Raw genomic sequence first — 17,959 nt, forward strand, 5'->3', positions numbered from 1 at the left:
CCCAATGTTCATCGCAGCACTGTTTATAATAGCCAGGACATGGAAGCAACCTAGATGCCCATCAGCAGATGAATGGATAAGGAAGCTGTGGTACATATACACCATGGAATATTACTCAGCCGTTAAAAAGAATTCATTTGAATCAGTTCTAATGAGATGGATGAAACTGGAGCCCATTATACAGAGTGAAGTAAGTCAGAAAGATAAAGAACATTACAGTATACTAACACATATATACGGAATTTAGATAGATGGTGGCGATAACCCTATATGCAAAACAGAAAAAGAGACACAGAAATACAGAACAGACTTTTGAAAAGAATTTTTAAATCACTTCCTTATATAGACCCTCAATTCTTTCCCCCCCTCTCGTTTAGTTGTACTTCCCTGGCAAAAACTCTTTAATGACTAAATGCAGCTTTCTACCTACTCCGTGCCTCAACCTAGGCAGTAATGTGTTCTTGCAGAAAACACACACAGCAGTCCATTAAATTGAGGACCTCCAACCTCAAGGGGGCCCTCAATGCTGTCCCTCAATCACACAAGAGACCCTTTGTTTATTCACTAGCTACTCTGCTAGAAACCAATTTCACACCTTTTCCTCTCACCTCAAACCTTCAAGCCCTACTTCCCAGTCTCTCTCAACCTTTGACTTGGCTTCCTATTTCACTGTGAAAATATCAGCATTCAGAAGACAACTTTTACAGGTTCCCACACTGACCTTCCTGCCATTATCTCTGTTCATATATTTACTCTGCCTTCCCTGCTCTTCTCTGGAGGGACAGCCTGTGCGCCCAAGGCCAGACCATCTGCTTGTGCATTAGATCTTATCCTCACTCACAAACTCCAGTACACAACTCCAGAAATCTTCCTTTTTTTTTATTACCATTTTCCTTCTCTACTAAATCATCCCCATGAGTAGAAAAACATGCTGTTATTTCTTCCACATTAAAAAGTTTTCTCCTTGATCCCATATCCCCTTCCAGTTACTGCTTCATGACTTTGTGCCTCTTTTTTTTTTTTTTTTTTTTTTTTTTGTAAAATTCCTCAAAAGAATAATTTATATCTGATGTGTCTGAATCCTTTCTTACTTGCATTCAGGCTTTTATTCTTACTCCATTTTCTCCAAATGATACCATTGATCTCCATATATTTAAACCAATGGTCGATTCTCTATCCATATTTACTTGATCCAACAGTATTGTTTAATCAATCCCTCTTCCTTAAAGTACTTTCTTCACTTGGCTCCTAGGACATAACATTCTCTTTCCTCTTAATTCTCTGGATCCTCCTTCTCAGTATTCTTTGATGGTTTCTGCTCATCTTCCCAGCAGCTTGTAAACACTGGAGTTTCCTCCTCCATCAGGCTTAGTGAAGTGAATTCGCTCAGTCATGTCTGACTCTTTGCGACCCCGTGGACTGTAGGGAGTTTCCTCCTCCATCAGGCTTAGTGAAGTGAATTCGCTCAGTCATGTCTGACTCTTTGCGACCCCGTGGACTGTAGGGAGTTTCCTCATCCATCAGGCTTAGTGAAGTGAAGTCGCTCAGTCATATCTGACTCTTTGCGACCCCGTGGACTGTAGCCTACCAGGCTCCTCCGTCCATGGGATTCTCGAGGCAAGAATACTGAAGTGGATTATCATTTCCTTCTCAGGCTTAGCCCTCTTCAAAATATATATTTACCCCTTTGGTGATCACACCTAGTCTTTTGGTTTTACTACCATCTATATACCGCCCTTTCTAGTTTATATATGCATATCCCCAGGACTCCAGTTCTTTCTATCCAACCACCTATGTCATGTCTCTACATGGATATTTAGTTGGCATCTCAGATTTAACATGTCCAAAGTCAACCCCTGAAAGTCTCTGACTTTATCCCTAAAATTGTTCCCCCACCCACAACAGTCTTTTCTTTTTCAGTTAAGGCCAACTCTAAATACCATGGAATCATCCTTGATCCCTCATCTCTTGTACTCATATTTGAGCTGTGAGCTAATTCCTCTGGTCTCCATTCAAAATCTACCCAGGACCAAATTACTTTTAACCATCTCCTCCTCTTTTCAAGGAGCCGGTGTATTGTTTCAGTGACCCCTGACTGGTCTCTCTGCCTCTGTTCTTGGCCCTGCCTCCAGCCCCTTAGTCTGTTCTCCACCCAGCAGCCAGCGTGATCCTGTTAAATACCAGTCACATTATATCCCTCATTTGCTCAGGCCCCTTTCCCTCAGTAGCTTCCCAGGTTGCTCATATTAAAAGCCGAAGTCCTAACAGTGTCCTCCAGGGTCCTTCACTGCATGCCTGCCTCTGACCACGTTGGCTCTGTGTCTCCCTCTGCTCACTGCACTCAGGTCACAGTGACCATCCATTGTCTTCAGAGGATCCACAGAAGCACCTAGACTTCGCTGTTCTCCCTGCCTAGCCTTCTCTTTCTCCAGATGACTACAGTTTGATCACTTGTCTTCTTCAAGTCTTCCTCAAATATTACCTTTTCAGTGAGACCTCCCTTGACTACCTGTGTAAAGTTAGGATCCCATCCTGGATCCTTTCATCATCTGGCCTTCTTTCTAGCCTTATTTTTCTCTGTAACAACTTCTACCATCTTGGGTGCTAAGTCACTCAGTAGTGTCCGACTCTTTGCTTCCCCATGGACTGTAGGCTGCCAGGCTCCTCTGTTGATGGGATTCTCCAGGCAAGAATACTTACAGCAAACAATTTAACTTATTTGTTGTTACCCATCTCTTCCTACTAGAATGTAAACTGCTTGAGGGTAGGGATTTCTATCTCTTTTGTTCACTGCTGTGACCCCAGTGCCTAGAACAGGCTCAGAGTGGGTGATTGATAAATATTTGTTGAATTAAAGAGTAAACGAATGATAGAAGTAAGTGATGAGAGAAGTCAATGATGAGAGAATTACTATTTTACTATTGCCAGTCTAGAAATTTTTCCACTATACTATACAAATCCATCATTCTATGATGAAACAAAAAATCCTTCCACACTATGCTTTTTGTTAAACATTTCAGTTACTAGATCCTTTCTTCATTAGAACTGTACTGTTTTAACCTTCAGTGTAACTTTCTCTTCTGTTCACCAAATCCTAATTTATATTAGAGTGTTTAATTGCATATGAACAGAATATGTAAAAATAATGATGAAGAACTATATTCAAGGTGCCCCTTTGTGGTTATACAAAGAATCAGAACTGAGTCAGAATATATATCAGCTGCCAATAATGCAGAATTGCTCTCAGTCTGCCAGGTAATAATGTATCTACTGATCCAAGCCATATTTTTATGCATTATGTTTTCTATTAACTGCAGCATGGTCGAAACATGTGTCATAAGCATTTAAAGGACAAACCTTGATCAATTAGGATATCCAACCTCAATGCGACCTTCATTTTTGGCTAATTATATGTTGATTGCTACTAATCAGCATTGTATTTATAGTGAACAAACAGTTCTGATGGAGAGTAAAGAGCAGTTGCTATATTGTTTTTTAACAGCTTCTTTATGTTTGGAATGAAATTTGATGTGAGTCTCTTTAACAAAACATTTTTTAACATTTAAATTACTTTCTTTTATATGTTGCACGTTTGCTTAGTTGCTCAGCTGTGTCTGACTCTTTGAGAACCCCATGGACTATAGCCTGTGGGTTCCTCTGTCCATGGGATTTTTTCAGGCAAGAATACTGGAGTGGGTTGCCACTTCCTCCTCCAGGGGATCTTCCCAACCCAAGGATTGAACTGACATCTCCTGCATCTCCTGCATTGGCAGGCAGATTCTTTACCACTGAGCCACCTCGGAAGTCCACATGTTGCATACATACTTTTATGTGTGTAGTATACTTTGTATGTGTGTGTTTATAAATGCAGAAATCATCATGGCCTCAGCTCAGTAGTTCCTACCATCATTTAAAGACAGTGAAGGCATTAATACATTCAGTTTTTACTTTATAAATCCATTTAAGTGTATCAAACAATGGGCTAGTTCAGTTATCTTCCAGAGCCTTATAAGTAAATTGCCAAAGTGTAAATGTCTGTGAGTTAGCTCCAAACATGTTAATGGTTTTTTTCAGCTTAACTCCAATCAGAGTAAACTTTGGACATTTGTATTGACAATGACCTCAGTCTTCTTCCCCCAAATGTGAGCATGTTGGATGCTGTGAATGTCCGTCAACAGTTCTTCAGTTTTCATAGAAAGATGCCTGTGAGACTTTCACTATTTCCTCTAGATGTGCATGAATGTGTGTATGTACTTGTGTGTGTGTGTGTGTGTGTGTATGTGTGCACAAGTGTGTAGGAGAGACTAAGAAACAGAAAATACATCTGGAGGTGTGAACATGGAGTTGGGTTGTTTACCTTTTAGAAACTTCTAAAAGAAGTTAGAATGCTGCTGCTACAAAACAATTAGCTATGAGATTTGAGGTACCCATTTAGTTATCCGCCTACTACCTTAGCTGTGGTGTTGCAACCAAAAGTCCTCATGTAGCAGAAACATGACCAAAAGATAGGAAAGCGATATCAGCTTAGCAGCTGTGTTTTTACCTAATTACCAGTGGGGGCTGAGCTACAATCTGGCCAGTGAAAATAGTTACCACAGTACAGTAGGGAGATGGAGCAAGTCAGAGCTGAGAGGGCTTCCATAAGGAGGAACTGAAGGCAGAGGAGAGAATGATCAAGAACTGACTGCAACTCTCATGACATCATGTGATCGTTGGTTTTTTATTACTTACAAAAGCAAAACAGAGTGCCTCCTCCCTGACTGTGTTTTATCTCTGTGGAGTTACTAATTGGATTGCAGTCACTCCAGAGTAGCTCTGTGGACTAGCACAGTGATCTGACTTGGCATTAATAGGCCCCTAAAGTTCATTAAAGATAATTGCATCAGTGACCTCTCTGCCCACATTTGACTGGTGTTGCTAAAAGACAATAATAATGATTGATTACCACAAATAGCCATATTTTTTGTTAGTTTCTTATGTTATAAACCCCCAATTATGTTCTGAGAATTCACTGGTTTTGATAGTTCTTAGTGGCATAAGTTATCAATGTTTAGAGCATTTTTAATTACCATTCTATCCATACATAGAAAAGAAAGCTAGATTCTAACCCTGAAAATTTATAAACTACACAGGCAAAATTAATCTTGGATTAAACTCTTATCTACTAATTCAAAAAATCATTAAAAATTTCATTAAAAGTTTATCTCTGTCCTGTGGATGATGTCACATCTACAAGTGATAAGATTGCACACACACACACATGAACACCCATAAAACTGGTAAAAACTGAATAAGGTTAGTGGATTGTAACAATACCAGTTTCCTGGTTGTGATATTGTGCTGTGGTTATGCGAATTATTACCACTGGCCAAAACTGGGTGAAAGGTGCATGGAGTTTATTATTTTTACAGATGTGTGAAGATCTACAACTATATCAAATCAGAAGTTAAAAATAATTTTGTCATTGTATAGTATCTTATTGTTTTAATAGCACATTAGCATCCAAGGGCAAGGAGTAGAGGTTGATAGCTGGTACATGAAATTTAATTTTTTACAATATGTTTAGAAAATTGACTTAAGTTTCTTAAATGGAAAATGGCGCTTTGCTTTTTTATTGTGATGGGTAATTTAGAAGTCTAACCTTGTAGATAATTCCTTGGTTTGTTCAATTCAATTCAGTTCCTGCCACTGTGTTTCTTTATTTCACAGATCTGTGTCTCCAAGTGCCCAGAAAGATTTTTAACTTACATGGAAATACAATTTAAGTACAAAAATGACAGTAAATACTGGACATATTACAGCCAGTTCTGCCGGACTACTTTTCTTAAGCCTGTGGAGGTATGTGTGTTTAAGCTTAAAAGGAGAGAAGAATTTATATTGTTTCAATCTCAAGTGTAATGTATTTGTAACTGAACAAGCTCCAAATTTTTCTAGGAAATTATTACTAGTGTTACCATTTCATTAAAGCACAAATGCACATGTATATACAAACATAACACAATTTAGAGCATATCATTTTGTAGACTTGGGGTATTATACAGGACTATTAGGTCTGGTAAGTTAGTATCAACTATTTCCTGACACCAACAGATTCTCCACTTGGATGGATTTTTTTGCTGTCAAGAGCTAGGAGCTGAATGTCATTTGTGGTCACCATTTCATTAATGTGGTGATAAAGCTCCATGGCTATGGAGTGACAAGAACTTTACTTCCAAACCTGGTTTGATAATTATTCATTTGAAAAAAAATCCCCAAACACTACCTAGACTTAAGATTTATAAGGGAATTCTAAAGCCTTATTACGTTAATTAGTTGTGATGGCTTCTAAATTAGAGGAGATATCATTTTTCCAGGAAAAAATAAAAGCATTAGACTGAGGATATAACTAAGACAAAGATACACACCTTCAAAGATATACCTTGGTTTCAGCATGTCTGACTTATTATTGTTGATTCAACTGAATTACAGTTAGGATATTTAAGAGTGTTTGTCAAACAAGTATGTGTGTATGATAGTCTTACAATTACTCTTACTAGGGGAGTAATTTGGAATAAGGAAATTATTAGGGAATTGAATTTTTAAAGGACATAATTTATATATTGAGTAAGATGTATCATCACATAGTCTTTGAAATGTTAACACACTCTTCCTTCAATTTTAGACTCTCTCACAAGTTTTACTGGATAATGATTGTCCATCAGCGATTTATCCAAGCAAACCTTGTAAGTGGTTATTATTTTACCTCAGAAACACATGATCTACCTAGAAGTTAGTTAATTCAGTTCACTTATTTTACAATTGACAAAACTGAGGCTGAGAATAGTCCTATGACTGGCCCAGAGTCCCAGAGTTAATTGAGAAGAAAGCCAAAGCTACAAAGCCCATTCTTCTGACTCCAGCCTAGGGTGTTCCCCAGGAGCTTGGTGAGGTTTTAGGTTTGGTGGCATAAACACACACAGAAAAGTTTGAAAATTGAATATTAAAAGTTCAGTCAGTTTGATTCTTTGCTACTCTAAGAACACACATGAGTCACATACAGACATACCCTAACACACCTACCCCTGAATTCAGCCAAAAAATTTGTTGGAAAATTGATTGGGGATTGAGAATGGGGTATATATTTGTCTTTATAATTTAAAACATGAAATACTTATATGTCTCCTGAATGAACTGACATTGTATGTCTTTACAATTTATAAACTTAAACCCTGTTTAGGAGAAAATGAGATAATCACTCATTTTCCTTTTTTAAGGATATAATTCTAACTACAGATAAAAAACTTTACATAAAGATGTCCATCACAATGTTATTCAAAACAACCAAAAGAAGAAAAAAAGAAAAGGAAATATTCTAATATCCAAGAGCAAGAATATGCTGAAATAAATTATGATGCATTTATTAAATGAAATATTTTAGAATTTTTGCATATGATAATATTGTTTGTTACAATTTTAAATAAAATAAAATATACTATATACATTGTAATGACAAGCATGTAAGAATGAAAATTAATAAACAACAATATATTCAAAGAAAAAGATTGAAGAGAAATATGCCAAAATATTAAGTAATTAGCTGGAATCAAGATTGATGGGAGAAATATCAATAACCTCAGATATGCAGATGACACCACACTTATGGCAGAAAGTGAAGAGGAACTAAAAAGCCTCTTGATGAAAGTGAAAGAGGAGAGTAAAAAAGTTGACTTAAAACTCAGCATTCAGAAAACTAAGGTCATGGCAGCTGGTCCCATCACTTTATGGCAAATAGATGGGGAAACAGTGACAGACTTTATTGATTTGGGCTCCAAAATCACTGCAGATGGTGACTGCAACCATGGAATTAAAAGATGCTTGCTCCTTGGAAGAAAAGTTATGACCAACCTAGACAGCATATTAAAAAGCAGAAACATTACTTTGCCAACAAAGGTCCATCTAGTCAAAGCTATGGTTTTTCCAGTGGTCATGTATGGATGTGAGAGTTGGACTATAAGAAAACTGAATTGCCAAAGAACTGATGCTTTTGAACTGTGGTGTTGGAGAAGACTCTTTGAGAGTCCCTTGGACTCAAGGAGATCCAACCAGTCCATCCTAAAGGAAATCAGTCCTGAATATTCATTGGAAGGAGTGTTACTGAAGCTGAAACTCCAATACTTTGGCTACCTGATGTGAAGAACTGACTCGTTTGAAAAGACCCTGATGCTGGGAAAGATTGAAGGCAGGAGGAGAACGGGATGACAAAGGATGAGATGGTTGGATGGCATCACTGACTCAATGGACGTGAGTTTGAGTAAGCTCTGGGAGTTGGTGATGGACAGGGAGGCCTGGTGTGCTGCAGTCCGTGGGGTAACAAAGAGTCGGACACCAGTGAGCAACTAAACTGAGCTTATTTTGGAGATAGCAAAACTATAGCCATTTTCTGTCTTCTTTTTCTTTTTTTTCTTTTTTCTTCTCTGTTTTTCCACAAGGAGTACATATTTCTTTTAAAATGGAAGAAAAATCATAGTCATCAGTTTCAGTAGAAAGTCAGGTACCATTGAGTTAGCAACCATCAAACACAATGTCTTACATGCTCCCATCATTCTTCTCTGGATCTTTATTAAAGACCCTCCATCAAAATTGTGGGTCTGGCAAGCAACTGCATTTAACCAGGATTCCCTGAGAAATAGTGTCTGTAGTTAAGAACAGTGTTACAGATTTTTATGCAAAAGGGTAAAAATGAATCATTAGTCACGGAAGATACATTAGGTATATAAGATATAGTCCCTGCCTTTACAATTATAGTTTATTTAGATCACACAATATAAAATGTACTTTGGGGATGTTGTTTAGTTTCTAAGTCATGTCTGACTCTTTTGCAACTCCATGGACTGTTGCCCATCAGGTTCCTTTGTCCATGGAATTCTCCAGGCCAGAATACTGCAGTAGGTAGCCTTTCCCTTCTCCAGGGGATCTTCCCAACCCAGGGATCAAACCCAGGTCTCCCGCATTGTAGGTGGATTCTTTACCAACCGTGTCATCAGGGAGTCCAAGAATACTGGAATGGGTTGCCATTTCCTTCTCCAGGGGATCTTCCTGACCCTGGGATCAAAGCTATATCTCCTGCATTGCCAGGCAGATTCTTTACCAGTGAGCCACCAGGAAGCCCATGTGGGGACACAGAAATGAATAAGGCACAGTCCTTCAAAGTCTAGTGAAGGAAACATTGAAATCGATTTGTATCCCCCCAATAGGGAATTAAATATAGTACTTGAACCAATGTTAGGCAGCTAAAAAAATTCACTCATTAAAGATTTTATAAATGGAAATAAGTAATAATAAAAGAAAGAAACAAGAGACAATATCTCATTTCTGTATAGTTAATAACTCTCAACAAAAAAATGTATACAGAGGAAAGACTGAAAGGAAATGCACCAAAATGTTAATATAGTTCACTGTAGCTTGTAAAACTCTGTACAGCTTTGTATCTTGTTTCACGAATTTTTCTCTAGTTTCCAAAAATATAATGAGCATATTTAGTAATTAAAGGTAACAGACTAGATGAGTTACTGTCCAGAAATACTACATAAAACAAGTTTGGGAGGTTCTGTATGTGGGATCAGGCATATTGAAGAAGCAAAAAGAAGAGGAGTAAACAAAAAGGCAGAAGAGGGGGTAGGAGAGAACTGGGGCCTGTGAACCAAGGGAAGAGAGTTATAAAGGGCAGGGCTGGTCTCCTGTGTCAGAGACTCATTCAACAGAAAAATTAACTCATCCAACAGCAAAGATTTACTGAGTTCCGTTCTGTCCCAAGCACTGTGCTAGGTAATGGGCTCCAGCAGGATGAAGAGTAAAAAGTATTTAGAAGTTTTGGCCATTAGGGGGTCATTGTGATCACTGGGAGGACAGTTTCCATGGCGAGGTGGAGGCAGAAATATGGTTGAATTGAGAGGGAATAGAATCATCTGGTAGAGACTATGTCAGATTTGCCAGGGAAGAGCAGGACAGAGAGGATACTGAAGCAGTCATCCCTATTGCAGATGCTACGGAAGATGAAGGTGAGTAGACAAACTGATTTTAAAAGTCAGGAAAAGCTTTATGAAGACATAGTTCTTTCTCTATATCAACTGCTTTCATATTTTCAGGTTTAAATGCCATATCAACCCCTGCAAGTCTGTAATACTTCTTGTAAAAAAAAACATAAAGATAAACCATTCCTGATTCCTCCTCTTTCTTCCTGTAATATTGAGGTTTTAACACATTTTTAGTAATAGAGATTTGTAGAGAAGCAAAGATTCTGTTGACTTAAAAACAAGTACATAAAAGATTGAATGGCAAACTCTCAGAAATCATGCTAGTTGACAAAGTATGGGCCATTTTTGATGGCTTTATATTTCTACTTCCAGCCGCTCTAAAAAACTGGTAAATGAAAAAGCTGGAAGAGAGACAAATTATTAACATTTTATAAATAAAAATTTGGTTATCTTAGTAGCCTAAAGTTTGAGCTGATGCTTATTTCTCAAAGAATTATTCACTAAACTCTGGTTTTCAAGGTTTCACTCAAGGAATGTCTTAAGAATTTTTTAAAAAATAACAAAACTAAATTCATCTAATACAAGTAAATATAGCCTTTTTATTAAGATGTGTTTAGTATGAGAGCAAGGTTGTCAGTATTATTCTTATAAAACCTGTGCTATATGTCCTGCTTATGGTTAGTTAATGAATATACCATGTATGAAATAATCAAGTTTAAATGTAGCTTCAGATTATGATTATATTTCCCTCCCATGTCTGTCTTAGAATCATCAAAAAATCTGATTATCAAGTAATGGGCAGTTATCTATACTGAGCAAGCTATATAGTGTCTAGCAAGCAACCATTTGATTATAAACAACAGAAAGTTGAAGAAAGAGAGGACATCGTAAAGAAAGAAAAGTGATTATCATAATTTTAATTTATTTTTACAGTTCTCCAGAGATGTTTCCCAGACTTCTCTACTAAAAATGGCACTATAACAGTAGGAAATAAGACAGTGTTTGATGATGGAAGTGGAAAGACAAGAAATGCTGCAGAACTCAGAATAGCTGCAAAGTATGTTGATCACATCCCCATTTTCAATTTTGATGCACCTCTTTATTATCCCTGAACTAAAGTTTTGTTAGGTTAAGCATTATAGAGGAAGAATTATGTGTTATTCTGAAATATTCATGTCACTGTGGATTGGAGAAATTGGTATGTGTTCATTAAGAAAACCAAAGGAAAAAGCAGAGTGAATTTGAAAGAGCAATTATGTTTTTCAAAATGGTTAAGTCTTTCATCATCAACAGGTACATAAATGAGACATCAGGAAACATATTGAAACACCTTAATATAATTTACTTTTGAATGAACATAATTTTAAAAACCCACGATTTTTTAAAGCATCATTTTTAAAAAAAAAAAATGACTGAAATGATAAAACTGCCAGCTATTTTAAATGGAAGGGAGTCTTAAGAAAGGTGAAACAACCATGATGCTGCTGTGCTGGTTACTGTGTTGAACTTCTTTTACTATTTACAGTGAAGTAAATTTTCTGTTTCTCTTGGCTGTATGCATCGTGGTGTTCCACGTTATTTGGAAATATAATTTTCTCATGCACACAGATGTGTGTATACAAATATAAACACAGAGTATCATTGCACAGCTCAGTTGTTGAATTTAAAATAAAAAATATATTGCAAAAATGTATTGTTCTAATAGTACAATTCCATTGATAAAGTTTTGAAGTAAGCACATGTGTGCTAAGTTGCTTCAGTCGTGTCCGACTCTTTGCGACCCCATGGACTGTAGCCTGCCAGGTTCCTCTGTCCATGGGATTCTCCAGGCACGAATACTGGAGTGGGTCGCCATGCCCACCTTCAGGGAATCTTCCTAATATAGGGATCGAACTCACATCTCTTGTGTCTCCTTCACTGGCAGGCAGGTTCTTCACTAGTGCCACCTGGGAAGCCCAACTAAATTAAAATTACACTATGATGCATATATATATATATGGTACAACTAAGAAAACTGGGAAATTATAATCACAAAAGTCAAAATTATGGTTCTTTTAGGGGAAGGGAAAGGTATTGTAATCGGAGCACATGGGGGGGAAGGGATGGCCATGTTGTACTTACCAAGTGTGTTCACTTTGATAACCCACCCAGCTAGATGCTAAGGATTTGTGTACTTTTCTGCTGTGTGTGCCTTCTGCTACAGAGTGTCAGAAGATTAAGAAGGGGAAATTAAGTATCATATTCACTCTTAGATCTATGGATTTTATAAGTTAGAAGCTGATCTTATTTAAATTCATGTCTTATAGTGAGGTCTCTGCAACACTGAGGGCATGTTGCATATGTTGGAAAAAAGATATGTTTACCACTCTTGAAAGCAATGCTTCCTCTGTGCGTACCTGTAGCTACCTTTGTAGGTTCACCAAAGTGACACCTCATGTATTATTGTGGCTAGCAAAAGGGTCACTAGCGATAAATGGTTTCTAAAAATATGCTTAGAACATCAGCTTCCAAGTCCCTTTTATCGTAACAAGAACATTTCTCTTTAGTGGTAGTCAAAAAATAATTGATTTTTTTTTCTTCTTTGAATTCAGTGGTATCAATAAAGCCCTTGATGCAAGGGCAATTGGAGTGAAGGTGTTTGAAGACTATGCAACAACATGGTATTGGATTCTCATGTAAGTGAAAGCATAAGTGTTTCGTCTCCAGCCCCATTCTGAGTTGATCTTTGTAGAATTTCTTTCATCAAATTTCCCATTCATATTCATGAATGAGAGATTGACTCAGATTTCAGTTCCTGCCAGTTTCTTTTTCAGACAGAGTGAAGAGCCCAAACTATTTGGAAATCTGCCCAATATTAGCAAAAAGTTATAAGAATGTAAATTTTAATTTTACTCATTAAATTACTAGTAAGAGTATTCATATATTTCAAGTCCCATGGGGGCTCACTGTGGTGTGTGTGCGCCTTTCACTACATATAAAATTTGTCCTTCCCTTGATCTCCAAAGGATCATTCTTATTTTTTAATGCAGCCCTTCCATATAACATTTGTTATCATCATGATCAAACTAACTGTACTTATGAAAAGCTGAAAAAGATATATGAAAGGAGGAAGAGGTCTTAAATTTTCAGACATAAGATTTGCATTCTTAAACATAAAGGAAAATATAGTCAGTCCTCCAGAGCAGGTACATGTGTTTGATATCTCTAAGGCTGTCATTACTATCTGGCTTTTGTGTCACCTTCTTGTACCTTAAGTACCTTAAAGGCATCTATGATTCCCTAGTAATCAAAGAATAAAGTGGAAACTTCTTCATATACTTACAAGAACTCTTATAACCTATCGAACTTACTTTCCCAGATTTATCTCCATCCATGTTTCTTGATTAACCCTATATTCTAAACACGGCAAATAGCATACCCATTCTCAGACCATCACACCCTTGTGTTTTTGCACATTCTATTCTCTTTCCTAGAATATCTGCCATTGTGCCCTGGGAAACTTCATCTCATTATTTAAAATTAGCTTTTGTGTCACTTACGATATCTTCTTAACTTCCCTAGATATAGTAAATTACTTGCACCTTTGTGTTCCTCATTCATTGTGTGTGTGTGTGTGTGTGTGTGTGTGTGTACATACATATTTGTAAACACACATATCTATCTTCTGTATAGCACTTACCATCTTGTATTTTATTTACCCGTCTCTTTCCCTCTGATAAACTATGAACTCTTACTATGGTAACTATGTCTAACTTGTCTTTGTTTTCCAGAGTCCTAATACAGTTCTTGGACTGTAGAGATACATAGAAAATGTGGGTTTAAGAAACAGTTACAGAAGTACTAGGGGGACAAGATAGATATATTTAAGTAAGGTGCTTAATAAAGTCAAAATTGTATTGTGTGTAAAATACTAGGGAGTAGTTTTTAGAGCTGGAGAAGGCAACGGCACCCCACTCCAGTACTCTTACCTGGAAAATCCCATGGACGGAGGAGCCTGGTGGGCTGCCGTCTATGGGGTCGCGCAGAGTCGGACACGACTGAGCGACTTTATTTTCACTTTTCACTTTCATGCATTAGAGAAGGAAATGGCAACCCACTCCAGTGTTCTTGCCTGGAGAATCCCAGGGACGGGGGAGCCTGGTGGGCTGCCGTCTATGGGGTCGCACAGAGTCGGACACGACTGAAGCGACTTAGCAGCAGCAGAGGCAGTTTTTAGAGCTCTAAAACTAGATAGTTTTATGAGGTTTTACATTGTTTCGCTTTGTCTTAAACAGAGTAATTATTTTCAGCCTGTGTTTCAGGATATATCTCCATGGCAGAGAGTGTAGTTTATACTTGATAGGAAACTGGTGTCCCTATTGTCAGACCTGAATATCACTAGATAATTTCTCTCTCTTCTTTATTTTGGCTTTTCTACTCTCACCTGAGAAAGGTATAATTTATAACAGATTCTCCCGTCCTCCTCACACACTCTGAAATAGTCTCTACCCAGGGACTAAACACTAGAGCATAAACACCTCCCTTTATTATCAGCTCTCTGTTCTCATCTGTCTCATGCATATAAAGCCAAACACTGACATGCTGGGACTTAGTGTACTCAGAATTTTTTTATGTGGGAATTAAAAACACAAGTAGTCAAGAACTATAGCTTTTATTTTTCCCCTCTGATCTTGTTTTTAAATTTTTATTTTATTTATTTTTATTTTTGACTGCACTGGGTCTTGGTTACTGCACAGGCTTTTCTCTAGTTGCAGCAAGTGGGAGCTTCTCACTGCGATGGCTTCTCTCGTTGCCCACCACAGGCTCTAGGGCGAGGGCTTCAGTAGTTGCAGCTCTGGGGCGCTAGAACACAGGCTCAATAGTTGATGGCACATGGACTTAGCAGCTCCGTGGCATGTGGGATCTTCCCAGACCAGGGATTGAACCTGTGTCTCCTGTATTGACAGGAGGATTCTTTACCACTGAGCCACCAGGGAAGCCTCCCACCCCCTGCCCCAATATATTTTTTTAATAACCCTCTTGTCCTATGCTATAGAATAAGTTTTCAATCAGACTGCATATTTCAGCATTAAAGTATCTGTGGTTTGCTTCTAAATTAAAAGCCCAGGCTCTGTAAGACTGTGCACTGAGAAGGTACTCTGGTACATGCTGTCATCTATACAGTGACATTATTATTAATAGTTTCTTCTTAAAGATAACATCTGAAGACAATAAGCTCAGTAACTGTGCCAGGCTGTCTGTTGCTATTTGGAAACTTGCAGATATCACCAGTGGTGTCAGGTCTTAATAGAGACATCAGCCAAATTTCCAATTTTAGTGAGTTCTCTTTGATGAAATCACTTAGAAAAATCCAATATGACTTTAACCTGGATATATAGTGGGGTTGGGAAGAAGTACCTCCAGTACTCAATCAAACCCCAGGAAGAAATTAAACGAAGGAAAATAGTCATGCTCTTGATTGCTTGATTAAGTCACATGGCCCAGGAGACAGAGAGGCCTTATCCTGGCTCCAGATAATGGCCCACAGATAGCTGGGGATCTGAAATAAGTGTCTGGTGATGTTAGACATCACAAACGATTAGAGATAATTAGACCAGAATGATAATGGCTACAAAACTATGGATTCAGGAACTGTGTAGGACAATTATTTTGCTTGTCTTTCTGCCCTAAGATTGTTCTCTTACTGCTAGTTATATCACATACGGTTTTCATTAGCGACCAGGTATATAGAGCAGCAATAACATCTCATGGATATGCTTTGTAGCTTATCACTTGGTACATAAGTATGAAGGAAAAAAATAGGAATGCAGCATATGGGAATTGTGATTTTTTCCTGAAACAACTATGGACACAGAATTTGCATTTACCAGCTGCTGCACCGAAAATGATTCATGTATCAAGTTCTGATGATACTATTGTTTCCCTTGAACGTCGTAACAGAAAGAATTGCTTATACTTTTCAATATCATAAATGTTTCTACAGTCTGATGAAATAATCAAGAATTCTTTTGAGTAGAAATAAGTGTTGTCTTGCTATGTTTGTTATGCTTGGCACACTGGCCCGCTATGTTTGTTGTGCCTTTTATCCTCCAGTGGCCTGACTATTGCCATGCTCCTGAGCTGGATGTTTGTGATGCTTCTGAGGTTTACAGCTGGATTGCTTTTCTGGATCTTCACCTTTGGTGTGATTGGAATCATAGCTTATGGTAGGTATCCACCTGTCTTAAAATCACCAAAAATATCATCATAATAATCTTTTTCTTTTCAGTTGCCATTGTCAATTACCAGAAAGCATTTTACTTCCAGTAAATTTAATCCTTCTTTACTGTCTTCCTAAAGGTGTTATACTGAGAAAAATTACTTAATTCTGCATACAGTGTCTCTGTTACATTTTTCTTCTTTATCCTGGGGGGGAAAAGTGCTATCAAAATATTCTGCTCTTTTTCTCTACAGTCTTTGGTCTCATATCTCATGAGTATTAAGAAGGAGGTGAAAAGAATCCCATTTAAGTTAATGAAAACTATTTCAGACAATTTCTTTTAGTCTTTTAACTTTTTATCTGATCAAAGGCCCAGGTCTGCATAGTTATAGATGTGTGATCGATCTATTTTTCTCTTTCAACTTAGGACTTTTAATCCAGGTACTGTCACACACTTTAATAATTGGCCAGTACTCCATAATGGGCCATCACCCTCTAGAGGCAAGTATTCTGAATTACACTTATTGGATGGAGAGTTACTTTACTTTTGGTTGAGCTCTAATTATTAACTCAGTTCTGCCAAATGTAATACAGGTGAAATTCGAACATTAAAAAAAAAAAAAAACGGGCTTCCCTGTTGGCTCAGATGGTAAAGAGTCTGCCTACAATGCAGAAGACCTGGGTTTGATCCCTGAGTTGGGAAGATCCTCTGGAGAAGGAAATGGTTACACATTCCAGTATTCATGCCTGGAGAATTCTATGGACAGAGGAGCCTGGCGGGCTACAGTCCAAGGGGTCACAAAGAATCAGTGAACAGTTAAGCCCTTATTCTCAGTCTTTTAATAAACATATGAGCCAGTATATGAATGTTTGAGAGGTTTCTATTCAAAAGAATGATTTTCGTATAGCACCATTTACATCAACAATGAGACTTTTATAGTCAGAGATACCAAAATAACACTGTCTTGTTTCTGTCACCCAAAGAAGAAGAGCTTTACACATATCAGTATAAGAATGTAGAATACCCAAAATCTATAGTTAGCTTGAGTTCCAATCCTGTCTCCATAATGTAACTGGAGGACTTGGAAAAGTTTCTGAATGATTATAAGACTCAGTTTCCTCATCCATATCATCAACACAATAATGTTATCTCCATTATACCATTACTGTGAGAATTAAATGAGACGATGAATATAAAGCTCTTAGAACAATCCCTGAAACACAGTCAGTACTCAGTATGTCTTGGGTTATTGTTATTATCCTGCTCGTTATCCTCACTGAGCTTCTCAACAGTTGTTTAGGTGACTCCATGTATCATTCTTTATCTCTTCATGTTGTGCAGCTGCCCATGAATCTCATGAAGGAATATAAGAATTGCTGTCTCCTAATCTGAAACTCCCAAGAAAACTTTTTGTCAAAAAGCCTTTGTTTTCTTCCTCGGAGCTCAAAGTGTCCCCTGCCCTTTTCTGTCTTAGAGTTTGGGCATGTGAACATTTCTCATTGATTATAACAAATTAAGAGTTACATAGGGGATAGCCATGTAATACCATGGTTATAAATATCTATTTAGAATTTGGAAAAAGCACAGTTCTCTGCAAGTACATAGTTCTCTATTTCATAGTTTCCTCAACAGTATAACAGGAATCTCAGTGTTAAATAAATAATGTATATAGAGTACTTAGAGAGCCGCCATAATAATTGTTCAATAAATGGTATTTATTATTTTCTTATTATGTAGGAATATTAT

The 17,959-nt window shown here is 37.5% G+C and overlaps 1 protein-coding gene across 1 annotated transcript in view; it reads left to right on the forward strand.

Moving 5' to 3' along the window:
• SLC44A5 (solute carrier family 44 member 5) overlaps window positions 1-17,959 on the forward strand; it is a 113,182-nt gene that overhangs the window by 60,532 nt on the left and 34,691 nt on the right. Inside the window, exons 4-8 of the mRNA XM_065928313.1 lie at window positions 5,710-5,838; window positions 6,662-6,722; window positions 10,947-11,070; window positions 12,605-12,688; window positions 16,107-16,219. Coding sequence (XP_065784385.1) covers window positions 5,710-5,838; window positions 6,662-6,722; window positions 10,947-11,070; window positions 12,605-12,688; window positions 16,107-16,219 — 511 coding nt within the window. The remainder of the gene's footprint in view (window positions 1-5,709; window positions 5,839-6,661; window positions 6,723-10,946; window positions 11,071-12,604; window positions 12,689-16,106; window positions 16,220-17,959) is intronic.

This window comes from Muntiacus reevesi, chromosome 1 (assembly GCF_963930625.1).
Source record: "Muntiacus reevesi chromosome 1, mMunRee1.1, whole genome shotgun sequence".
In the NCBI taxonomy this organism is placed as follows: Eukaryota; Metazoa; Chordata; class Mammalia; order Artiodactyla; family Cervidae; genus Muntiacus; species Muntiacus reevesi.